The 26,338-nt window shown below is 43.8% G+C and overlaps 1 protein-coding gene across 1 annotated transcript in view; it reads left to right on the forward strand.

Moving 5' to 3' along the window:
* ANXA13 (annexin A13) overlaps positions 1-26,338 on the forward strand; it is a 54,378-nt gene that overhangs the window by 3,038 nt on the left and 25,002 nt on the right. Inside the window, exon 3 of the mRNA XM_087864894.1 lies at positions 24,128-24,203. Coding sequence (XP_087721020.1) covers positions 24,128-24,203 — 76 coding nt within the window. The remainder of the gene's footprint in view (positions 1-24,127; positions 24,204-26,338) is intronic.

Genomic DNA, 26,338 nt, shown 5'->3' on the forward strand with positions numbered 1-26,338 from the left:
ACTCGGGAACAAGTTCTCACCCGTGCCTGGAATCACCTGCAGTTTTAAAAACCACTGAAGCCTGAGCGCCACGGCCAGAGCGTCTGAATGAACTGGTCTAGTGGTTGGCCTGAGCACTGGGATTTGCAAATGCTCCCCAGGTGGTGCTAACTGTGCCGCTGAGTCTGAGAAACATTGAACTGGAGCATAACGCTCTTCTTCCAAGAACAGATCAGCATACCACCGATGAAAGCAGGTGTCACTGAAAGCGCCCATAAGCGAAAACCGACTTGTCAATGTTAGAACATCTGCTCAGCGATCTGCCACGGTATTTGTGAACATGCCACATTTATGACTTGCTTGTGCCAATATTTAGCCAACATAAATCTTCGTCGAAAATGGAAAACAGTTTGGGACTTGCAGGAGGGGAACAGGCAAGCTCAGATGCAGGTGGGTTAGGAACACCCAGGAACCAAACAACAGGTGGGACTCGGTCCAGATGCCCGAGAAAAGAAGGTAGGCTCTGGAGGCAAGGAAAAATGTGACTGGGAATTTGGAGCAAAGTATGGTTTCAACTAAGAGTGTGCCTTCAAGTGTGATCCCAAAGCCCAGAGAGTTAGTGAAAGAAACCAAGCAGAAATCAGCCTAGACCATGCAGTCCTACCTCTCCTATCAGGCCATCATTTATCTCAGAAAATTAGTCCTTTGGAACACCCCCATGGCTCTAGGAGGAAACAAAAAGGGCCTCTAAAGTCTAAACATCACATGCACTAAAGCATACCTACTTCATTTAAAAACAAACCTCCCACTCAAAGTTGGCTGTATTTTATTTTATTTTTTATTTAAATTCAATTAGCCAGCATATGGTACATCATTAGTTTCAGAGGTAGAGTTCAGTGATTCATCAGTTGTATATCACACCCAGTGCTCATCACATCACGAGCCCTCCTTACTGCCCATCACCCAGTTACCCCATCCCCCCACCCATCTCCCCTCCAGCAACCCTGAATTTGTTTCCTAGAGTTAAGAGTCTGTCATGGTTCATCTCTCTCTCTGGTTTCTTCCCACTCCGTTTTCCCTCCCTTCCCCTATGATCCTCTGCACTGTTTCTTCTATTCCATGTATGAGTGAAACCATAAATAATTGTCTTTCTCTGATTGACTTATTTCGCTCAGTGTTATACCCTCCTGTTCCCTCCATGTCAATATTAATGGTATGATTTCATCCTTTTTGATGACTGAGTAATATTCCATTGTAGAGAAAAACCACATATTCTTTATCCATTCATCCGTCAATGGACATCTCGTCTTTTTCCACAGTTTGGCTATTGTGGACATTGCTGCTATAAACATTGGGGTACAGGTGCCCCTTCAGATCACTACCTTTGTATCTTTGGGGTAAATACCTACTAGTGCAATTGCTGGTTCATAGGTAGCTCTATTTTTAGCTTCTTGAGGAACTGCCATACTGTTTTCCAGAGTGACTGTACCAGCTTGCATTCCCACCAACACTATAAGAGGGTTCCCCTTTCTCCACATCCTCATCAACATTTGTTGTTTCCTGACTTGTTCATTTTAGCCATTCTCACTGGTTTAAGGTGGTATCTCATTGTGGTTTTGATTTGTATTTCCCTGATGGCTGATGATGTTGAGCGTTTTTTCATGTGTCTTTTCGTCATTTCTACGTCTTCTTTGGAGAAATGTCTGTTCACTGTCTTCTGCCCATTTCTTGACTGGATTATTTGTTTTTTGGGTATTGAGTTTGATAAGTTCTTTATAGATCTTGGATACTAGCCCTTTATCTGATAAGACATTTGTAAATATCTTCTCCTATTCCATGGGTTGTCTTTTAGTTTTGTTGACTGTTTCCTTTGCTGTGCAAAAGCTTTTTATCTTGATGAAGTCCCCATAGTTCATTTTTGCTTTTGTTTCCCTTGCCTTTGGAGGCATGTCAAGCAAGAAGTTGCTGCGGCTGAGGTCAAAGAGGTTGTTGCCTGTGTTCTCCACTAGAATTTTGATGGATTCCTATCTCACATTGAGGTCTTTCATCCATTTTGAGTTTATCTTTGTGTATGGTGTAAGAAAATGGTCCAATTTCATTATTCTGCACGTGGCTGTCCAATTTTCCCAACACCATTTGTTGAAGAGACTTTCTTTTTTCCATGGATAGTCTTTTTTTTTTTTTCCTTATTTGACAGAGAGAGATAGCTTAAGACGGACAGCACAAGCAGGGGTGAGGGGTAGGGGGAAAGAGAGAAGCAGGCTCCCTTCTGAGCAACAAGCCCAATGTGGGGCTCGATCCCAGGACCTTGGGATCATGACCTGAGCCAAAGGCAGATGGTTAACCGGCTCAGGAACCCAGGCAGCCCTCCACTGGATATTCGTTCCTGCTTTGTCGAATATTAGTTGACCATAGAGTTAAGGGTCATTTCTGGGTTCTCTATTCTGTTCCATCAATCTACATGTCTTTTTTTTGTGCCAGTACCATACTCTCTTGATGATTACAGCTTTGTAATATAGCTTGAAGTCCAGAATTGTGATGCCACCAGCTTTGGTTTTCTTTTTCAACACTCCTCTGGCTGTTTGGGGTCTTTTCTGGTTCCATACAAATTTTAGGATTATTTGTTCCAACTCTGTGAAAAATGTTGATGGTATTTTGATAGGGATTGCATTGAATGTATAGATTGCTCTGGGTGGCATAGACACTTTAACAATATTTGTTCTTCCAATCCATGAACATGGAATGTTTTTCCATTTCTTTGTGTCTTCCTCAATTTCTTTCATAAGTGTTCTATAGTTTTTAGAGTACAGATCCTTTACCTCTTTGGTTAGGTTTATTCCTAGGTATCTTATGGTTTTGGGTGTCTCATTGTTAGTGTATAGAAATGCAACTGATTTCTGTGCATTGATTTTATATCCTGCTATGTTGCTGAATTCCTGTATGAGTTTTAGCAATTTTGGGGTGGAGTCTTTCGGGTTTTCCACATAAAGTATCATGTCATCTGCGAAGAGTGAGAGTTTGACTTCTTCTTTGCCGGTTTGAATGTCTTTTATTTCTTTTTGTTGTCTGATTGCTGAGGCTAAGACTTCTAGTACTATGTTGAACAGCAGTGGTGAGAGTGGATATGTGTGTCATGTTCCTGACCTTAGGGGAAAAGCTCTCACTTTTTCCCCATTTAGAATGATATTCACTGTGGGCCTTTCATATACAGCTTTTATGATATTGAGGTATGTTCCTTCTAGTCCCACACTGTGGAGAGTTTTAATCAAGAAAGGATGCTGTATTTTGTTAAGTGCTTTTTCTGCATCAATTGAGAGGATCATATGGTTTTTGTCCTTTCTTTTATTAATGTGATTTATCACGTTGATTGATTTGCAGATGTTGAACCACCCTTGCAGCCCAGGAATAAATCCCACTTGGTGGTGGTGAATAATCCTTAAATGTACTGTTGGATCCTATTGGCTAGTATCTTGGTGAGAATTTTGGCATCCTTATTCATCAGGGATATTGGTCTGTACTTCTCCTTTTCGGTGGGGTCTTTGTCTGGTTTTGGGATCAAGGTTATGCTGACCTCATAGAATGAATTTGGAAGTTTTCCTTCCATTTCTATTTTTTGAAACAGCTTCAGAAGAATAGTTATTAATTCTTCTTTAAATGTTCGGTAGAATTGCCCTGGGAAGCCATCCGGCCCTGGACTCTGAAAGAATTAAGATCAACAAACCCCTAGCCAGACTTATCAAAGAGAAAAGAGAAAGGACTTATCAAAAAGAAGAGAGAAAGGGCCCAAATTAATAAAATCATGAATGAAAGAGGAGAGATTACAACCCACACCAAGGAAATACAAAAACTATAAGAACATATTATGAGTACCTATATTGGCTCATAGGCATTGACAAATTAGGCAATCTGAAAGAAATGGATGCATTCCTAGAAACATATAAACTACCAAAACTGAAACAGGAAGAAATAGGAAACCTGAACAGACCCATCATCAGGAAACGGAAGCAGTAATCAAAAATCTCCCAACAAGCAAGTATGGCTGTATTTTAGACACAGTCACACAGTCTTGGCTTTGGAGGGTTTCTTGTCTATGGTAGATAAAAAGCAGTCATTCTAAAGACGTGGGGGAAAGGCCATCAAGGACAAATACACAGATGGAAGGAAGAACATACAAACCAAAAAATTGACACAAGAGCTTTAAAGCTGTAGGAGCCCGGGGCCCCTTGGTGCAGGGGCTGGAACCCGGTGTATATCCGCTCTGCTGCAGAGCAGCAAGAACCAAGACTCCCCGTGATGGTGGACTAACTGGAGGTTTCAAGGCAGCCTTCTGAAAGGATGCTGATGATCACTGATGTTCCTCAAGTGCTTGCTAGACCGTGAGCTGCTCTGGGGGCACGGGCTGTGTGCATGAAGTTTGAGCCCTTCACCCTACCAAGCGCTCCACGCACATGTGTCCCTCAGTCCTCACACAAATCTGTGAGGGAGGTAGTATTATTATCCCCCTTTGAAATCTGGGGGAAATGAAGCAAGGAAAGATTAGACAATTTGTCTACTGAGGGGTGAAACACAGATTGGGATTTAGTTAGAAGTTCTTCACACAGTGCCTCGGGCTCACATTATGCCAACCAGAAGCTAACCTACTAGGGTTTCTAAAACTATTGAACTGGATCATTATCTTCTCTTTATCCGCATCCCTGAACTTCCTTCTTGCTCCCTAACCCCCCAGGCTGGATTCGATGCTCTTCCTCAGTGCTTTCATGCTATTCTGCACATAATGCCATTGATTTTAGAGCTATCTGTTCACACATCTCCCCCACACTGGACTGATTCTCACTGGGGGTAGGACTGTGTCTTGTATACCTTTGTATCCCCGTTACAAAACCCTGTTACATTGTCCCCATTACAATGACACAAAACCTGGCACATAGCAATGGTCAATAAAAGTTAGATGAATTCATTACATTTTCTAGATAAGCCTTACTCAAACCAATGTTTTGCTCAGTTGGAGTCCAAATCCCTATGACCAGATACACCCCTAAACCAATGTGTGAATAAGGTCCTTGTATCTATATTTTTAGAAACTCCCCAAGTGATTCTAATGGACCCAAAGTTGAGAGCCAGGGGTCTAACATCAGGTGTTCCTTTAGCGCAGGAATGTGCCCAAATGTGGTCCCCAGACCATCATTGAAATAACCTAGGATCTTGTTAGGAATGCAGATCATCAGGCCCTACTACAGATCTACAGAATCAGAAATTCTGGGGCTAGGGCCCAGCAACTGCAGCTGAATATGCCCCTCCAGGTGATTCTGATGTTTGCGCAAGTGTGAGAATCAATGTTAAAGCAAAAGTCTCTCATGGGCCTAGTCTGGAGCTATGGTCCAGCTTTGACTATGAACTACTCCCATCACTCAGCCTGCAGAGATGCCTGGATGATGGCTTTTAAAGCCGACTTAGCCCCACACCCTCCTCCAAGGCCTCTCACACAAATGCAACCCAGGGAACTGCCCCATTCTGCTGGTCCACCTGACCCCAGGCTGCACTCTCCCACCACTCGTCTTAGCACTGCACAGAGAAACGGCACCTCAAGAGTCCCTCCACTAGCAAAGAAAGGAAGCCACTCTTCATCCTTCCCAGCAATTCAACTTTTAAAGAAAGTCCTATGGGGGCGCCTGGGTGGCTCAGCCATTAAGCGTCTGCCTTCGGCTCAGGTCATGATCCCAGAGTCCTGGGATCGAGCCCTGCATTAGGCTCCCTGCTCAGGGGGGAAGCCTGCTTCTCCCTCTCACACTCCCCTTGTTTGTGTTCCCTCTCTTGCTGTCTCTCTCTGTCAAATAAATAAATAAAATCAAGAAAAAGAAAGAAAGAAAGAAAGAAAGAAAGAAAGAAAGAAAGAAAGAAAGAAAGAAAGAAAGAAAGAAAGAAAAAGAAAGACAGTCCTATGAGGGCACCTGGGTGACTCAGTCGGTTAAACATCTACCTTCAGCTCAGGTCATGACTCCAGGGTCCTGGGATCAAGTGTGCATATTAGGATGCCTGCTCAGCAGGCAGTCTGCTTCTCCCTCTCCCTCTGCCCCTCCCCTTGCTCATTCTCTCTCTCTTTCTCTCCCTCCCTCAAATAAATAAAATCTGAAAGAAAGGAAGGAAGGAAGAAAGAGAAAGAAAGAAAGAAAGAAAGAAAGAAAGAAAGAAAGAAAGAAAGAAAGAAAGAAAGAAAGAAAGAAAGAAAGAAAGAAAAAGAAAAAGGAAGGAAGGAAGGAAGGAAGGAACTTCTATAAGCCAGGTACCGTTTGAGGTTCTATAGATAAAAAGAGGAATAAAAGACCAAGTCTGTGCCCTTAAAAATGGCTCACAGTCTAGCAAGGGAGGCAAACAAATAAATAATGATAACGATGTGTGATGGGTGCACTAATAGAAACATGTCCAAAACTTGGACGGAGGAGGGAGTGATGCTGTGTGGGAGGAAAGAGTAGAAGAGGCTTCCTGACATGGAGAAGGGCATTCATCACAGTGCTGGAGTACGCACAGAAAGGTACAAGAAGGGTAGTGCTCCCAGAAGCACAGCTTTCCACTCGCCAAAGCACTTAACCCATCAAGCATCACCCACCTGTGCAGCTGCTAGCCCCCCCCCCCCTCAGCTGGGAGCTTCTGCAGGGCAGACACTGCGACTTACCACGGCTCTATCTCTGGGGCTTGATACCTAACAGGTGTGCCATACATATTTTTAATAGAAAGATCACTGGACAGGAGGTGATGACACAGATGTGCAGGGGTGAGACCCAAAGGCCCATGTTTGCTATGCAAAGTGTATTAGTACCCTTTGCTAATATGCAAAGTATCACAAACTGGGTGGCTTTTTTTTTTAAGATTTTATTTCTTTATCTGAGAGAGAGAGAGTGAGAGCATGAGCAGGAGGAGGGGCAGAGGGAGAGGGACAAGCAGACTCCTCACTGAGTGGAGAGTCTGATGCAGGGCTTGATCCCAGGACCCCAGGATGATGACCTGAGCTGAAGGCAAACGCTTAACTGACTGAGCCACCCAGGCACCCCACAAATTGGGTGGCCTAAAACAATGGAAATATATTCTCTCAAAGTTCTAGAGTCTAAGGATTTGAAATCAAGGTGTTAGCAGGGCCACTGTTCCCTCTGGAGGCTGTAGGGAAGAATTCTTTCTTGCGTCTTTCAGCCTCTGGTGGCCCCAGGCATTGCATTCCTTGGCTTAGGGTGGGAGAAACCTAGTCTCTGCCTCTCTTTCACATGGCTTTCTCCTCTGCATGTGTCTCTGTTTTTCTTCTTCTTAAAAGGACCCCAGCCACTGGATTTAGGACCCATTCTAAATCCAGGATTATCTCATCCATGATCTTTACTAATTACATCAGCAAAGACTATATTTCCAAGTAAGGTAACATTCTGAGGTTCCAAGTAGACAAGAATCTGGGGGATACTATTCAACCTACTACACCAAGGAAATTGGGGTTTTTTGCTTTAGGCCAGTAGTGGTTTCTAAACTTTGTACATCGGATTCCTTTGGAAGGCTTGTTTAAACAGAGAGCTGGGCCCTATCCCCAGAGTGTCTGATTCAGTAGATACTCTAGAGCGAGTCCCAAGAATCTGTATTTCTCACAAGTTACCTGGTGATGCCGATGATGCTGGTCCAGGGACCACACTTTAAGAACCAGTATCTTAGGCAATAGAGAGGCCCTAACTGATCTCAGACAAGGCAATGACAAGGTCAGAGCTGCATTTTGGAAAGACCATGCTGGAAGCTGGTAGAAAACGTTTTGGAGAGAAACATGACCAAAGGCAAGTAAAACACCTGGAAGGCAGTGGCCCTGGAGAAAGATGATGAACCCCTGCTCCCAGATAAAACAGTGGCAGTGGGATTGAAGAGAAGAGAACAGATTGGAAGGTCAAATAGATGTAACTGGCTGACTAACTGGACAGGTAGATGAGGAACAAGGAAGATTACAGAGTGACTCCCAGGTACCTGGCTTGTGTACCCAGGTGAATGGGATACATCCTGGGGATAGGGCAAAGTGGCAGTTTGCACAGTGTGAGGGTGAGTGTGGTTTTGGGATCTGTTGAATTTGAGATATCCATGGGACACCTGGATGTAATGCTTCGCAAGTAGCTGGATCTGAAACTCAAGAGAGAAGTCTGGGCTTGAGACAATTCGGGGAGTATGAACTCTAGTTGTTTCGTTTATCTTGCTTTCAGGTCAATATGTGGTTGATTACAAGTAGCAGACTACAGGATTAACAGTGGCTTAAATAACAGAGACATTTAATTATTAGCCGTCACACGAAGCTGAAAGGAGGGAACTCCAGTGTTGGTTCCGCAGTTCAGTCACATCATTAAGGACCCATGCCATGTCTGCCCTTCTATTCTGCCGCCCCTGGTCTGCTGGCAACAACTCCCCACATGGGTACAAGATAATGGTCTGGGTTTAAGTCCATGATCTCACACAATAGGATCACAAGTATGAAGGAAAGGGATAGAGAAAAAAGTGCCTTTCTTCTTATGTGCCACTCCCCTATCACTGAGAAAAATCTTTTTGGAAAGCCCCAAGCAGGCATCCGTTCAATCTCATTGACCAGAGCTGGTCAAAAGCTCATCCCTAGACCAATCACTGACCGAGGGGAAGAGGACAGCCATGAATCATGATTCATCCCTGGGGCTGGGGGAAATCTTGTCAACTAGCATGCTCTCTCTCAAGCTTGCTCTCTTGCTCCCTCTCTCCTTCTTTCCATAAGCTGGCCTCATTCTCTCCCACTGAAAATGAACTTTTTCTATTTCCCAGTGGTGTAGGAAGCAAAAATTTTTGGTGAGAGGGAGGCACGGCCACAGATAGCTCAGGCGTCATCGAGAGGTCCATGGCCTCACGTAGCTCCAGATGAACATCAAGGAAAAGAGTATCTTTAGCTAAGCATCTGTAACACGTCAGGGAAAAATTCTGATTGGCTTGAGTCGTGTTCCTACTCCTTGGACTGTCACTGTGGCAGAGGTTGGCCTTACCAACCCTTAGGGTTTGGGGATATTGCTTTATCATTATTACTTTCTTATAACTATTATTTATTACTAAGAAATTAATCTTTCTTATAACTATTATTTATATTAATATAACTTTCTTATAACTATTATTTATATTAATATTACTATTATATTAATATTACTGCTGCGGCAACTATTGGATGGACTGAAATAGAGAGAGAATGAAGACTCAAAGATCAGATAGAAAGGCAGCCAAAAAATTCACCCTTCCTATAATGGGGGTTTGGATGGTTGTGGTGGGAATGAAAAAGAAGATAAAAATGTTTAAAAGAATTTTAAAGAAATAATTAATAGGCTTGGATCCAATGCATATTTAAACTCTTACCAGGGGAAGAATAGCATTCATTGTTTTGATTCTGATGCAGACAGAAATTTGCTAAAAGCAAATTTCGCTATTTCACCTTGTTTCCTTTTTAGCAAATCAAAACTTGTTCACATACTGTTGGTTATGCCCTCTACACAGCACCATTCGATGCTGCAATGGCCCAGATCAGCCCTCAGCATTTGCTCTTTTCAATTCCATCTACCCACTTACCATTGACTCTTGAGGGTCCCAGAGTACACTTGCTTCTTTTTTTCCTCAAGCAATGAATCCCAAGTTTACACTCTCATTGAATTGGCAGAAAAATAGCCTTTGGCAATAGAAGAAGGAAATGGATAATTCTTTTCTAATGAGAAAAGTGCTTCATTTTCCATAACTCTTGAAGGCATGGTTCTTTTCACAGTTGAGGAATGGCCATCATCTCCCCACAACCACCGCATCCTCCAAGTTCACTTTCGTTGATGTAATACAGCAGTAATTGGATATCTGGGGGCTGAACACTCTTCAGAGGTTTCTGACTCCCAAAACAATCTGTGGACAACCCCAAGGCAGTCACTTTCCCCAGGACACAATCTTGTTTCCAGACAATGCATGTAATTCCACTTCTGGGAGAAACTCTGAGTTGTCCAGCCCAGCCCAGTACTAAAGGGACCCCAAGAATGAGTCAACCGAGGCTGCCGGTTGAGGCTCCTGCCAGCTGAGGCCACGGTGCCTACAATCGTGATGCAGACCAAGAAGCAGAGGGTGAAGGCAGGCTTCTCACGGTGGACCGACTTTAACTCGGATTCTTCCTCCTAGTTACCTTGTCCCAGGACTCATCTTTCAGATTTGTCATCTGGGTTTCTTTGAAATAAAACTAAGGGAAAAAAGACATCATGCTCCACTTCTAATCCTTCCTTTTATGTAACTACAGCAATTCGCTCTTTGTCACTGGGGACCTTGCCTGAGTCAGTACCTATGTGCCATTTGCACCAGCAGCCCAGCCTCTCAACCCTTTTAAAGAAACATGTTTATAGAATTGTTACAACCATTAGGCCAGGGTGGTAGACCCTCATTAAGTTAGATGTTAGCACAAATGACGTTGGAACCAGATAATTCTTTGTTGTGAGGGGCTGTTCTGTGCCTTGTAGGACGTTTAGCAGAATCCCTGATCTCTATGACCAGATTCTAGTAGTACTCCCCTTTTTATGACAATGTCTCTAGACATTGCCAAATGTCCCCAGAGAGGCAAATTTGCTCTTGGTTTGTTGACAATTACTTCATGAGACACAGACCTTAGAGAAAGCAAGACTATAGGGCTCAAGATGCCTCCATAATGTCTTTATCTGACTGAATTTCTATCAGCAACCATGCATTCCTGTCCTTCTGGCTCAGATAGTCCCTCACCCTGATTGCCTTTCTTATCACAGGATAGAGTCAACTCTTCTTCAAGATTGACCCTTGTCCTCCTGATGGTGACAACAGCAGCTGAGAGGCAGTGGTTTCCCCCCAAAGGCTATTAGCCCATTAGTAACTTCTGATATCCAGAGTGAGAAGGGCTTTCCTACAGAAATACCCAGTATTGAGGCTGCTGAGCTACTGGTTTTTCTGCCTGGATGAGCAGTGCTCAACTGGAAAGTCACCAGTTGAAACATCATGAGTCCATTAGCTCCCCTCTCCTCCATTTGGGTGTAGCCCCTAAAGGGACTGCCCCGTTTAGTCTCCCTATACCAGAGCTCAGAGCACAGCAGGTCAGTCACATTGTTTGTACTTCTGATTATATTGTCAGTATCTTTAGAAGTGACGGTGTCCACCACCTTAGGGCACTAGATATTGGAGGGTCCTAAGGTCAGATCTCCTTAGGGTCAGGTCCCAATCTTGCAGTCACCTTTGATAGGTAAATGTCACACCAACTTAATGTGTAACCCAGAGGGCATAGTCTGAGAAAGTTTATCTTTCTGGAAAATGACCTAATTATATCAATCTTCATTAAAAGATATTCTCAAAATGCCAACATACAAATAATCCCAAATTTAGAAGAAAGGTCATTTTTTTTAATCTAAAAAGTTTCACTAATTTTTTAAGAACACATTTCAAGATCTGATTCAAGTGGATGTTTTTCCTCTTTTCAGCCTTTTTTGCCAAATGATGCTAATATTCCTACCCATTTACAGTAATGGCCAAACATATATTTCATATATGTCACCTTAAAATTGCATCTCTGAAAGGATAGATAGATCAACAGCCAAACAGTTCTATGTGTTCTCAGCACCCTTCTAAGGTTAGCCAGAACTTCGGCATCCTGACACACTACCTAGCTATCTGGTCAACCTCCTTGATGAACAGACCTCTGGAAAGGGTCCAAGTGGGAAGAAGACCTAAGAATGGAGGAATCAGCTTTGCTGTTAGTCAGTGTGACCATGGAGAATCCTAATGGAACAATAACTACACGGTGAAATACGAAATATTCTTATAAGATTGAAACTGTGTTTAAATAGACCCACAGAGAAAAAGGCAGTATATATGTTTTTTCTAATTAGCAGTTTTACTTCTTACTCTGACAAGCATTTAAGCAGATTTTGATTTAAAAAAAAAAAAGCAAGACTTAAAGAAAAAACCCCAAATGTGTTATTCTAAGGAAGCCATGCCCAAGAAACAATCAACTTAATGAAGCAATGTGCCACTAATCACCCAAGATTCATGTGTAAAGAGGTGAATGGCCACTCTGTTTTGTTTCAAATTGCCCATCAATGTCTACTAAACATGTCTGTGGAAATACTGCCAGGATATTTCTGGCTCTGAATTCATGAACTTTAAGAGTACAATACTTTGCATTCACACTAATCAGTTTCAAAGTACAAACAAGTAACCACTTAGACATAAAAGAGCATTGTCCTCAGGGAGGGGTCCAGATTTTTCCATAAGCAAGTAAGTGACCCTGGGCAAATGACTTAATAACTAGGCCTCAGTTTACCTGTAAAATGAGGGGACCTGTAAAATACATTCAATGTTTCCCAAACTTCAGACTTAAGTATGACCTTCGTGAATGTTGCCAAATACATGTGCCACCTGTTCTACTAATAGTTCTATTAAGTGTTTTCTTTAAATTCACTCATCCTTTTGACACATAAAAAATTTATCATAAAAAGAAAATTTATATCAGTACCATAAATGGAAAATCATTATCAGTTGATATAGGTAACTAAATGAAAGCAAAAGAGACTATATTAAATTCTAACTAAATACTATTGCCAGCTGAAGGCTCAGATTCTGTCATCTGTGTTCTGATAAAAAGATCTATTTGCGTAAAGTAGAGAAGGGGTTGGCAAAATAGTTATTTCAGGCTTTGTGGGCCACACAACCTCTGTTACAACGATTCAACTCTGCCATTGAAGTGTGAAAGCAGCCACTGACTAAACGTATATGAGTGGGTTGGCTATGTTCCAATAAAACTTTGTTTATAAAAACAGTGGACAGGGGCGCCTGGGTGGCACAGCGGTTAAGCATCTGCCTTCGGCTCAGGGCGTGATCCCAGCATTCTGGGGGGTCAAGCCCCACATCAGGCTCCTCCGCTATGAGCCTGCTTCTTCCTCTCCCACTTCCCCTGCTTGTGTTCCCTCTCTCGCTGGCTGTCTCTATCTCTGTCAAATAAATAAATAAAAATCTTTAAAAAATAAAAAAATAAAAACAGTGGACAGGCTAGAATTTGACCATAGTCTGTAGTTTGCCAATCCCTGGGTGGAAAGAGTGTGAAGGACATACTATCACCAGGCAAAGAATGACTCAATCAGAAGAACTGAGAGAGAATTTAAAGATGAATTCCTTTTTTTAGTTGGAAAGTCCAAAAGATTTTAATATATTCACTGTCCCAAGTCACCCATTTTGAAAACCCTAGGCTGAATTTCTATGATAAACCTCTCCCCTTTATCTTTTGCTCCTTGAATAAAGTCTAGAATTTCTTACCTGTGTCAACCCTCAGCACATTTTTATGCTGTCTTTCTGATTCATTGGGATGTCAATGGGAAAGTTTCTAATCTTTGTCAGACCAGCACCTGGCTGCACATTGGAATGATTTGGTAAGTCTTGAAAATACTTACACCTAGTACATACCTATATCAGAGATTCTGATTTAGGAGGACCAGGATGGGACTCAGTCATTTATTTATTTTAAAACATCACAAATGATTCTAACGTGCATCCAAGTTCAAAAAGCTATTCATCTGTGTTTTGCTCAGAGCATCTTCCTAAGAGTCCACAGTTTTCTCCATAGGTTTTAATTCTAACAGCCCCCAAGCTATAGTTTGCTCAAACTATTCCAGACCTAAAAGTCTAAGGTATTCACTTTCATTTGTGTTTCCTGTTGAGCCTCCAGGTAGGGTCTGAATGAACTCTCTCGGGTGTCCTGGTTAAGTCTACTATTCCTTTTTTTCATTCTCTCTTCTTCATTACCCTAGGAGGCTTGACATCATTATCAGCTCAAGATGTCTAACTGGATAACTTTGCTCTTCCCCTCCTCTGTCCCCACTATTGCCACTGACCTCTGACATCGATACAAGGTAGAGTAAGGCCAAGATGCAAAGGAAAAGAGATGTGGTATATTCTGTCAGATACAAAGGAAGAAGATTCTTCCTCCTCTAGAAGGGAAGAGAAATGCCTCATGGCTGCAGAGAATTCAAATGAGCTTCCATTAATATATAAACATTTACCAAGTGCCTATAACGTGCCAGGCATTATGTTAGGTGCTGGAGATACGACAAGGAATAGGACGGGGTTCTTGGTCCCAAGAGGTTTATAGTCTAGGGAAGGAGATAAACTAGTGAATAAGTAATAATATATCTTAAGGAGATCTGATAGAAATTTCTAGAGTGGAGTGTGAGCACAGAGGAGAAACTAGTGTGCTAGAGTATGTCTCACAGCCAGCTCTTGGTGGGGGTGGGGAAAAAAACCCAATTTGTGCCAGAGGCCAATTTCCATAGCATAAATATGAAATCGCAGCTGATTTTAAGTTACTAACATGACCTCACTGAACACAGAGTTGGGAAAAGATGCTCACATTTGGCTCTTGAAAGCTTGCAAAGTCAGCTCCAGCTTGGATGGCAACCATTCTGGTTTACTTAGAACATTTTAGCACAGAAAATCTCACATCCCAGGAAAACCTCAGTCTTGGGCAATCAAACAGTTGGCCACCTTAGGTCCCACAACCGATTGGCAGAAAGTCCTCAATCTTTCCCAAGAGGGTCAGGAATGGTTCCAGAGAAGAGATGAGGCTTCAGCAAATTCCCTTAAGTAGATAGATTCTCCCCTGTTGCCAGTGGACTCAATGGTGGGCAACCAGGTGTTTAAGAAATGGAGGAGCAAGAGACCAGTGCTGTCAATCCCCAAAGCCCTTGGCCCTCCGAGGACTCGAGAAGTTACAGTGAGGAATCTGCTTGCAGTACCCCCCTCCTCCTTCCCCACTGAACACTGATGGACCCTTCCTACTAAGACAAATCAACCTAGATTCTGTCAGGTAGGGAGTAATGAGATTTTGCCTATGAAAATGTTTGACAGTTTATCAGGCTGGAAAACGGTCACCCAGAAGAATAAACATATTAGAAACCTTGGTCATCCTGCTGGTCTCCTGCTGTTCAGCTTTCAAACTGCCTCTGCAGTCCCCTGGCTAGGATCCCACCACTACTCAGAGGGCAAGATGTTTTAGTAAAGAGGGAACGGGAAGGTTTGGGGCGAGATGGGGAAAGAGGAGGAGGAGGAAGTGCCCCAATAGCCTATTGGAGAAAGGCAAAAAAAAAAAAGCCAATTTCTCCCCTACCAGCTCTGAATCACCATAATGAAATCTCCCTGCCCAGAATTCTCAGGTTAGCTTTTTATACGGCTTTGCAGAGATATAATTGACATATAACATTACGTAAGTATAAGGTGTACAATGTGTTGATGTGATACACTTGCATATCGTAAAGTGATTGCCACTATAACCTTAGCTAACACCTGCATTATGCATAATTACCATTTCTCTTTTGTGGTAAGAACATTTAAGATCTACTCTCTTAGCAACTTTCAAGTATACAATACAGTATTATTAACTAGAATCACATTAGATCCCCAGAACTTATTCATCTTATAACTAGAATTCTGTATCCTTTGATCAACATCTCCCCTTTCTCCCCACCCCCATTCTAGTCTCTGTTCTATTAAGTTTGGCTTTTTTTTAGATTCCACCTATATGTGGTATCATACAGTATTTGTCTTTCTCTATCTGACTTACTTCACTTAGCATTATGCCTTCAAGGTCTGTCCATGTTCTTGCAAATGACAGGATTTCTTTCTTTTTTTTTTTTTTAAGAGAGGGAGAGAGGGGTGGAGGGGCAGAGGGAGAGAGAGAGTCTTAAGCAGACTCCATGCCCAGTGCAGAGCCCGATGTGGGGCTCTATCTCACGACCCTGAGATCATAACTTGAACCGAAATCAGGAGTGAGATGTTTAATTGACTGAGCCATCCAGGCACCCCGACAGCTTTCCTTCTTTCTCGTGGCTAAGCAATATTTCATTTCGTGTGTGCATATGTGTGTGTGTGTGTGTGTGCACGCATGTATGTGTGTGTGTATATGTGTGTACCATTTCTTCTGTATCCATTCATCTGTTGATGGACACTTAGGTTGTTTCCTTATATTGGTTATTGTGAATAATGCTATAGTGAATCACGTTGTTGTATTTCTTCTTCTTCCCAAGATTCTGCTATGTAGGGCAGGTATTAGTCCTAATTCACAGATGAGAAGCAGAAACCATGATTCCGTTTGACTCGGAAGGATACTGACAACAGAATTGACAGCAATGCATTTCCTAAATAGATGCTTTGCTCGCAGGGAGAGGCGGACCATTTTGCCTTGCAAATAGTGGTAGCCGACCTTCATTTCCATTTCACTTCCTACTGTCTCATCGCCAAGAACATTTCTTGATCTCACACCATGCAAGGGAGCCTTGGCTTCCCCGGTCAGCGGACAAATCACAGGTCTCAGCTGGCGTTTCTGTAAAATACTAGCATTCTAAGAGCTGGACTGAGAATATCTACCATCAAATTAAAAAATAATAATTTTGAAAGGGACAAAAAAGCTGTGGTTAACGAGAAGTCAACGGTAGAGGTTCTGGGTCCAGACTGTGTAGGTTTGAATTCCATCACTTAGTAGCTATGTGACTTCAGACAACTTACACGCTTTTCTGTTTTTGGTTTTCTCAACTTATAAGGTTTTTGTGAGGGTGAAATGAGTATTGTATGTAAATTATTTGGGCCAGGGCCTGGCACATACATAGTAAGTGCTTTGTATTTTGCTGTCATTCTCAATTTAAGTGGTAATCCGTTACATTTCTCTTCAACTCTTACTTACCTGTAAGTAAAAAACAGTTTCTGATTTAGGACAAAATTATGTAATCGGTTATTTTAAAGGTACCACACAAAGCAACATGTCAGGGGCTCGTTTGACACTCCATAGGAAGCAGGTCAAGATGGAAGGAAGTAATAAAAATAACACTGAGCACTCACCACGGGCCAAGCTTCCTGCCAAGCGTGTTTGATGCATATCCTTGTAACAACCCATAAGATGTTGTTATCTTTCAGATGGAAAACAGAGACTTAGAAAGGGTAAGGAGAGAAAAATAGCATCATGCCAGGCTCAAGGGTATATTTCTTTGGGAGAACGGATACCTATGTGACCACAAGGAAGTCTCTTTCTGAAACTGATCTCAGTTTCCCCAAGTCTATAATGACTTTAAAATCTATACAAACCAAGGTTGGCCCAAATCGCCAACACTGGCTCAAGGCACCATAACTAGCAGTGGCAATGGTCATTGCTTACAATGGGGAGAATTCAGCCACGTGTGAGGCTCTCCCCAGCACAACCCTCGCCTGCGTCTACCCTCCTCTCTGCTTCAAAAGCCCAGGCCGCCACCCGGTTCTAATCCTGGTCCTCATTTTTAATCTCCTCAGCCTGCTCCTGATTTCATGTTGGCTCAAACAGCACCCTCATTTCGATCCACGTACAATGAGCTCTCTGCCCTCTGCTCTCCAGCACTTCCTCAGAGCCCTCCTGTCTCAGAGCCTGGATACCAAGCAACCACTTTCAAATATTTACCCAGCAAATTGCAGCGAGCCGAGGCTTCTGGGGAACAGCACTGGAAAGAGCAAACAATCAAAATGCCACTCCTATTACATTTTGATAATGCTTCAGGGTTTACAAGTGACCCCTACATCCTTATGTCACTGAGCACCTCCTACGTGCCACCAACCAAGCGCTCGCCGTAATCTGGCACAGCACCCCCACTTGACTGCATCCAAACCTCACACTACCCACAAGCAGGTGCACCTCCACTTTAAACCCGAGACAACAAAGGCTCAGGGGGATGGGTCAGCTTGCCCAGGGCGGTCGTACAACCGGCGAGGGGCAAAGCATAACTGAATACAGTAGGTCCTACTCCCAAGTCCACGTGATGTCACTGTGTCTTGTTTAAATCAGTCATGTCTGTTCTGCAGCAGTTCAGTGGCAGGTCATAGGTAGGTGCACATGTACACAGACTCAGCATCATGCTCTGTCGCTCCCTGCAGTGTTCTTCCCCCACCTTCATCCCTCCATGTGTATGTATGGATGTCTGGATTTCACCTGTCTAACTCCCAGTCATCTTTCAAGAACCGGCACAAATGTCAACTTCTCCCTAAAAATTCCTCCTCCTCCTCCCAGCTGTTTGCCCCCGAAGTGTGTGTCCTGTCGTAAATGCAACTGTCGTTGAACTGCTTCCTTGTTGGTTTCCCTGGGGAAGGACAGCACTTCATCCATCCAGTCCCCCTCACCTGGGGCAGCGCTTGCCACATGGCAGATCCTCACTACTTGTCTGCTGAAGGAAGGGGAGGGAGGAAAAAAGGAGGATGGAAAAAAGGGGGAAGAGAAAAAAGAGAAGGAAGCAGGGAGAGAGGGGGAACCGTTCCGAGGAAAGTCTAATTTGCCTGCGGCATATTGCTCTTTAATTAAATTCATAAGTCTCTCGTGAGCAGTATATAATCATTTCCCAGTCTTGATGCTCTCCAAATAGATCAGGTCACCAGGACTGCTGAGTAGGAGTGTCCTTAAATAGGAGGACACTTAGGCTGGGTCCTGGAACATCCTGGTTACCATAGAATACATAGCAACTGTCTGCCGATGATATCCCTCAGCCAACCTTTTTCACAAACTATCCCCAGAGTTCACTGCAAGCTGGAGGAAGATTTTCTCCAAATGTTCCCTTCGATCCTAAGAGTTAAGCTTTCCTTGAACTGCACGGGGGCAGAAGCCTTAGGTCAGGTGTCTGTTTCTCCACTCTGGCCCTTCTAGCTGGTGGGGCTGTGGGCAGGGGACAGTATCAGAACTTGAGACAAAAGCCAGCCTCTCTCCTGGGCAGTCGATGTGCTGATGCTGGCCCATCTCTGAGTCATTTCATAGAGTGGGTGTTTTCAGCATTCCTTCTGCCCAGGTGACACGGCCTCTAGGCTCATAGCATCTCGGTTTATTTTGTATGCCTCCTCCTCCAGGAAGATGGATCAATCATTTCCTTGTTTAAGATGCAGGAACATGGGGGTACTGGGATGGCTCAGTCGATTAAGCGTCCGCCTTTGGCTCAGGTCATGATCCTCGTGTCCTGGGATCAAGCCCTGCATCAGGCTCTCTGCTCAGTGGGGAGTCTGCTTCTCCCTCTGCCCCTCACCCCACTTGTGCTCTCTCTCTCTCTCTCCCTCAAATAAATACAAAAAATCTTTTTTAAAAAAATAAGATGCAGGAACATGGGGACACAGAGAAGTGCCATGTAGACATACTAGAAGGAAGCAAAAACAAGACTGAAAGATACCAGCTTATTCATGCACTGGGCAGAGCCTTTTGTCAAGTTAATGGTATTTGCTTCCATTGTGAGCCTGACTGCACTGGCACGTTGGCAAGCACCCCACCAGGGTTGTCTATCGGTGAGCTCCTCACACTCCATGAGGTGCTAATTATCACGCTGGTCAAACGAGGCAGTTAACAAAATGTGGTATCGGGGTGTCATCCCGGGTCGCCTGGACTCCACACAGCCTGAATTGTGAACTGCCTTACTGCCTGGTGTGAAACAATGCGTCGGGAACTCTAGATCCAAACTGCAGGTGATCAATGAGAAACCGACCCTTAGAGTGCCATTTACAAAGTGAAAACCCCACAAGCAGGAGAGGGTTTAAAATACTCTGGAAGGTTCGTTGCTGATCTGCCTTCAGTAAATATTAATTGTTCACATTTTTTAAGCACACACTCTCTGCTTGGCTTCATTTTAGAGGCTTTGTATAAAGGACTTGATCTAAATTCTCATAAGAGACCTATGAATAGACACTTATTTTCCACTTTTTTGCCATGAGGAAACCACACACAGATGGGTTCCCAAACTTGCCCAAGGTCACATAAGTAATGAGTGGCTATCCTGGGATTCAAATCCAGTTTGGGGCATTGGAGATACATCTATATCTCACAATATCAAGTTTGAAGGTAGATAGATGATAGATAGATAGATAGATAGATAGATAGATAGATAGATAGATAATAGATAGATAGAGAGAGAGATAGAGAGATAGAGAGATAATAGATAGATAGATAATCTTCCAAACTTGTTGAGTGAAAATATGCAGAATTGACAACCTAATATCACTATGAGACGAAAAACCAAGAGCTGGCCCAAAGAAGCAGAGGAAACCCTAGCAGTTCTGTGACTCTCTATCTAGCCTTTGAAATGTTATCTCGCATAAGCCTCAGCTCTTACAAGGGAGACATTGCCCCCATTTTACAGGTGAGAAAATGAGGGCTTAGAGGTTCATGGCCCAAGTTCACATGGCTGTCAGGGGGAGAACCACATTTGAACTTGGATTCACGTGGGCTCCAGGCCCAGACTTCTGTTATCATTTTTATTAATATCTAACATCTTGTCTTTTGAATGTATCTCGTGGGTGTCAGTGCAAATGCTGTGAAGAGACAAATGGAAAGAAAACAAGAAAGGAATGTCGCTCCGCCTCTATGTTGCCTAGAAAGCAGGTGGAATATCATGTATTTGCCTAAATCCTCACGGTGCTGTCTGTCCTCACACTGGAGTGCCTTGGGCTGCCATTTTGTGTCTGACGTGCATTCCTGCAGACCCGCTTTACGTGGAAGGCTGCTCAGTGGCCTCAGGTTGCAAAAATGAAATCTGATGGGCAAACGCGCCTGAGGCCCCAAAGTCAGCTGCCTGGCTTGCTAACGATGAACAATGGAGGTGGAATGTCCGCTCCATATACATTCCAGAGAAGGTGGTTACCCAGCTCATCAGAACAAGCCACTGGGCGGCACTGATGAATGCGGCCATTGTGGAGGCAGTCCCTGCCACGCAGGGGGGAAATTCCTAACAGACTGTTTTCTCGCCTCCCTCCCCACTTTTAAATAAATCCCATCACATGATTCCTTCACTCCGACATCAAATAGCCTGTGGTTATGAGGAACAAGACTGAATTCTCTTTGGATAAGGAAAGATAACCAACATGGCTAAGAGTGGTTCTTAGAAGGAACCTGGGAATGGTTGATTTCCACCTTCCCTGATGATGGTTGTGGGTCTGATAGAGACTTTCATGCTGTACTTTTTTTAAGACAACATACCTTTATTATCTTACAGTTCTATAGGTCAGAAGTCCAACAGGGGTCTCACTAACTTAACGCTGCATTTTCAGTTAAACGAAAAGGAAAAAGTTGTCTCAATGTCATCTTTATTCCTAACATGTGATTCAACATTCTCCCACTGCCCCCCTCCTCCCATATCACTGTTATTTTGGACCAAATGACACTGACTTCTTTGGTTTTTAGCCTTCGATAAACTAGACATTCAGAGGGTTTTTTTCCTTCTTCCTTTTTTTTTAATAGAAACATTAATTTTTTTTAAAATTTCAAACAACACTTGGTGTTGACTAGGAATGAGTCAGTCTCTGAAGCCCTGTTTCCCCTTCTTTCTGCTCCCGTAACTCTGTGACATGTGTATCACGGAACCACCTTACTAAACCAGTAAGGGGAGGAAGGATGGGAATGTCCTTTCACACTTGACACAGCCAGTCTGGCCCTGGCTCCAAGTCAGCCATCACCTGGCCCAGTGATCTTAAGCAAGTCTCCACATGGCTTCTGCAAGTCCTGGCCGCATCTTTGTGCAAATGAGAGAAACATGTGTGTCTCTGGGGGAGAGGCAGCCAGGCCAGCCCAGAACTGAGCAAATGTCACCCCAGCTGAACTCCAGCCCCTCTGCTCTCAGCCAGGGCAGCCCTCAGCATCACCGGCATAGCCGTTCACAGAACCCTGTGTCTCTATCTCCATTTATGTGAGGTGGGGCAAAGAGTAAGTGTCCCACCAAATCCTCGGCACTGATGAGGCTAAAAGAACAGTTGATGAATCAGCCTGTTAAGAGGAGATGTCTTCTGCTCTGGTTCGATTCTACCTCACCACCTGACCCCTCCATAAAAAATACTTCTAATGAAAAGCCAAGACAACCATTCGCTCTTCTGAGATTGCCACATCCCGCACTCCCACACTCAGAGGATTCGATCAACAGGCAGGACGGGCTGTAATAACGAGCAGCCCATGTAGTCACACAGGCCCCACGCCCAGAAGGGCTTCGCACTGGCTCTAATGCTCTGATGTCACCATCTTAAAGTTCGAAATCATCTCGAACATGGGTCCTACATTTTCATTTTGCACTGAGCCCTACAAATTATGTCTCTGATCCTGCCAACAAGCTTCACAGCATGAGATAGCTTTCTCACACCACACAAGAGATTTGGAAAGAACAATGGGATATGTCGTCTGTCTGCTGAACAAAAAGGCCCCAGTCATACTTGGAATGCAAGGCAGGACGGTGCACAGGACTAAGCAAGGGTGTGAGGCGGCAACCCAAGCTGGGTGCAGCCCTACAGCCCGCAAGTCTTCACACATATTCCCTAAACTGCCTGAACCCAGACGTCCTTCTCTGTACATTAAGAGTCCTAATGGCTACTCTTCTGGGTTAATAATGAAGAAAGGTCTGTAAACAAAGAAATTGTCGGGCATGTGGCAGGTGCTCAACAAATGTGAGTCCCCTTGCCCATGTGCTTCAGAAATAGATACTCAAGATGGGCCCTGCCACGGAGTGATTCCACAAAGCAGAGAGGTGACTGGTGGCCCTAAAAGATCCTTCAGCTCTAGGAGTGCGTGATTCTCCATTAACCAAGGCCTAGAAGCCAGCCCTCCTCTAGTCCGTGGATATGAGTCAGAACACTTTTGGTTGCAAGGGCAGAAATCCAACTCATTGACTTCAAGAAGGTGGTAATTCATTAACAAAACTGGGAAGTGCTAGGAAACGGGCACTGCTGCGTCTGAGGATTTATATGGTGGTATTCAATCTCTCTTTCTCTCTCCATACTTCTACTCTTTTTGTCTCTGCCTTGCTTTGCTCTAGACTCACTCTTTCAGCTGAACAAGCCCAATCAGAAGAGATCTCTCTCTCTTTTTCAATATCTCAATATCAACCAAAGAAAAGGCTCTGATCCTGCTTGGATTATACTCCCACTCCTGAGCCAATCACAAATTGCCAGATTGACAGGGTCTGTACCCACCCAGGGGCCGGACAAGGGGGCTTAATCCTCAGGGGACTGACAACCCCAATGAAAACACATAAAATGGGGGACAGGGAAGCCCCCCAAAGGAATAGCGATGCCAGACAAATAAACACAACATGTCTACTGGACTTTATGTGGTTTCCTATTCCTTCCCCACGGGGGCCAAAGGAAATAAAAGGCAGGACAGGGGAATCGGGTGCATGGTGCAGAGAGCAGCACTTACACCAGCCTTCACTGAAGCATGGGAAATAAGGGACACGTGTCATCAAAGAGAATCTCTGTGAGGGAAGGCCAGGAACTAAGAAAACACAGGGTCTGTTCAAAGCTATGAGTTGTGTCACTGCAATTAACTTCACATCTTTACATTTTTAATAGTGATACATTTATTTTTATGTTGACCTTTTGTTTAGGCAACCAATACTGTTTTTCCATTTTAGTGCTAATAGATTTCCTTTTGAAAATAACTTTAAGTAAAAACCAAGTAGGTAGCAGAAAGAAAAATAATAAGCAAATAATAATAATGTCCACTAGCTGTGGACAGATCGGTGCATGTATTATACCAATGACCAAAGTCAGAGAAACACTAGGTTAGTGAATAAACAGAACATTCTCTCCCCAAGGAACAGTAAAAACCAGTAACTCTGCTATTGCTGGTCCATAAGTATCTCTGGCAACTAAATGTTGTGTCTTTCATTGTGTTGATGGCGAAGCTTTAGTCCAGGCCACCAAATGCATCTGTAATAAGATCCTAGAACCCTCGCCTTCTGCCTGGCAACACTACTCCCCAGACATACTTGTGCCTCATGGCAAAAGGGGAGAACAAGCATTCCAGGACACTGGCCTACTGTATTATTCTCTGTCTCAGAGGAAGTCACACAAAGGTAGGATTGATGTCAGAACATCTCATCTCAGGCTGATTGTCCTTACGAACAGAGGGGCCCATTCTCCATGGTCATCTAAGGCCAGCAGACTCCAAGGAGTACCAGTCATCTCTCTGGGGCCAGAGTTTCCCCAGCTGATTTCCACATGTACCCATGTGTAAAGTAGCAGCTGGTCCCTCATTTGGATGACTTCTTCGTCTTCCAAATAGCTACCAATGTCAGCCAGAGACAATTCAAGCATGCCTATATTGTCCACTCACCTTTTCAATTATTTTCTCCAGGCCAAAGCGAGGAGTCATCAGGGTTTTGATGTGGATCGGGATGCCAAAAAGCTGAACAAAGCCTGCAAAGGAATGGGTATGAAATACATTTTGTTTTTTAACTTACTTTTGAAGTTGATTAAATTTGATCTCATGTCCAACTTTCCCATGATCTTAGGAAGATGACCTTGTGCATTCCAAGCTAACCCAAGTTAATTACTTCTAGGGCTCTCTTTGTAAAAGATCCCCAAACCATAATCAGATCCTAATGCTTTTCAAGATTCACTATGATAGTTAAAAATTGGATACTATGACATTGAATTTAACCTTGAGGTGGAAGAAACTTCATGAGAAGTGTAGTCATGCAATCCTAATGTCATCCAAGCCCCTCTGATCCCTTTCACGAGAGGTGGTGGGAAATAGGGTCTGATGAAAGCTGGATTAGGGATCTGGGAACTGCATCTAGAAGTAGATCAAGTAAACCTAAAACTGTGGCCAAGGTCAAGAATCAAGGGTCAAGACCAGAGAAGCCATTTACGTCGATGCCTAAGGTAAGTGCATGACTAAGAAGGAGAGACTAAAAAGGGATCAGGAATAAGGTAACCTAAGTAACAAGGTGAGATGAAGGGGAGAGCATCTAGAAATAAGGCCACGAGGAGAGGCTCTGAGACCCAAGGAGGTCTCTGATGAAACAAGTTTCTAGTCCCAGAAACCTGGGTTTTAGTATATTCACAGGATCAGTAATGGTCATTAATTCCAGAACATTTTCCCTGCCCCAAAAGAAACCTCATTTCTGTTAGCAGCCACTCCCCACTCCCTCCTCCCTTCAGGTCCAGGCAATCATCATCCACGTTCTGTCTCTATGGATTTGCCTATTCTGGACGTTTCATATAAATGGAATCGTGCAATCTGTGACCCTTTGAGTCTGGCTTCTCTCATTTGGCATATTGTTTTGCAAAACCAAGTGCTAGATTTTTACTTAGAAGTACATCAGTGAAGATTTACTTTCCTAGGAGTGGGTATTGTGGTCGAACAAATACAGCCATAAATTCTTTGTGCGACTCCAGAGAAAGAACTGGGATCCATAGTGGAAGCTCTAAGAAGAGCTATTTTGCTTCAATATAAGGAACTATCTGATTAGAAAATAGTCTGCCTTGTCCAAGCAATGTTGGAGAAGTTCCAAGGGAGTTGGGGTTGGAGAAGATCTGGTAGGAAAGTGGTAAAAGTAAGTGAACACTTACTTGAATAAATCAGAGGGAGAGGGAGCTGGAAATGAAGGATGACAACTAGCTTGCTTGGTTTGGGGGAGTGGGGAGGAGGCATCAGAGGAAAGCTCAGCAGAGAGGAGCTGCCTCTTGCTCATATCCTGACCTGGCTCATGTTGTATTTGGACAACAGCTGCTGGGAGCCATGTTTGCCTGGAAGTGGCAGGATGTTTACAGCTCTGAGTCTTGCTGAGTGGCTGAGCCAGCCTCACAGGTGCTTCCCTGCTGCTTCTCAAGTGAGGTCCTGACACCTGGATGTGGGTTGGAGACAGGAGTGAAGTGGATGTGGGAATAACGCAGCTGCAGTTAATGATCAATCCACACGTTCGTAGCCACCTAGTGAGTTCGGTTCAAAAAGCACAGATGGAGAGCCTACTGAATGCCAAAATCAGTGTTTTCTTCTCCCTTTTGGATGTGGTTTCAAGGTGGGAGCACAGTCGTGTGATTACTGTTGTGGGGCACCCTCTACGTGCCAAGTGCCAAGCTAGGCACTGCACACAGGTCGCCCTGTGTAACCCTCCCGACAACCCTAGAAAGCTGTCCTCTAACGACTTCACAGACGAGAGTGCTGAGGCTCAGAGGTTAACTATCTTGCCCACGGTCAGAGAGTTAGGAAATGAGGGTGGGATGATTGGAAACGAGGACCATCTTGGAAAGCTATGATTTGGTTGAAGGTCTAGAATTCTAGAATTCCAACCTCTATTAAAAAGTGCCAGCCAGGGGCGCCTGGGTGGCTCAGTCGGTTGAGCATCCGACTCTTGGTTTCAGCTCAGGTCATGACATCGGGGTCATGAGATCGAGCCCCACGTTGTGCTCTGTGCTCAGCAGGGAGTTTTCTTGAGAGTCTCTCTCTCCCTCTGCCCCTCCCCCAACTCTCTCTCTCAAATAAATATACCTTTTTTTTAAAAAGTGCAAGCCAAAGCAAAATTGCATCATTGGCAAAATTTGTCTGCCAGACCATGCACCC

The sequence above is a fragment of the Ursus americanus genome, chromosome 9 (genome assembly GCF_024610735.1).
Source record: "Ursus americanus isolate L20-20 chromosome 9, mUrsAme1.1.p, whole genome shotgun sequence".
In the NCBI taxonomy this organism is placed as follows: domain Eukaryota; kingdom Metazoa; phylum Chordata; class Mammalia; order Carnivora; family Ursidae; genus Ursus; species Ursus americanus.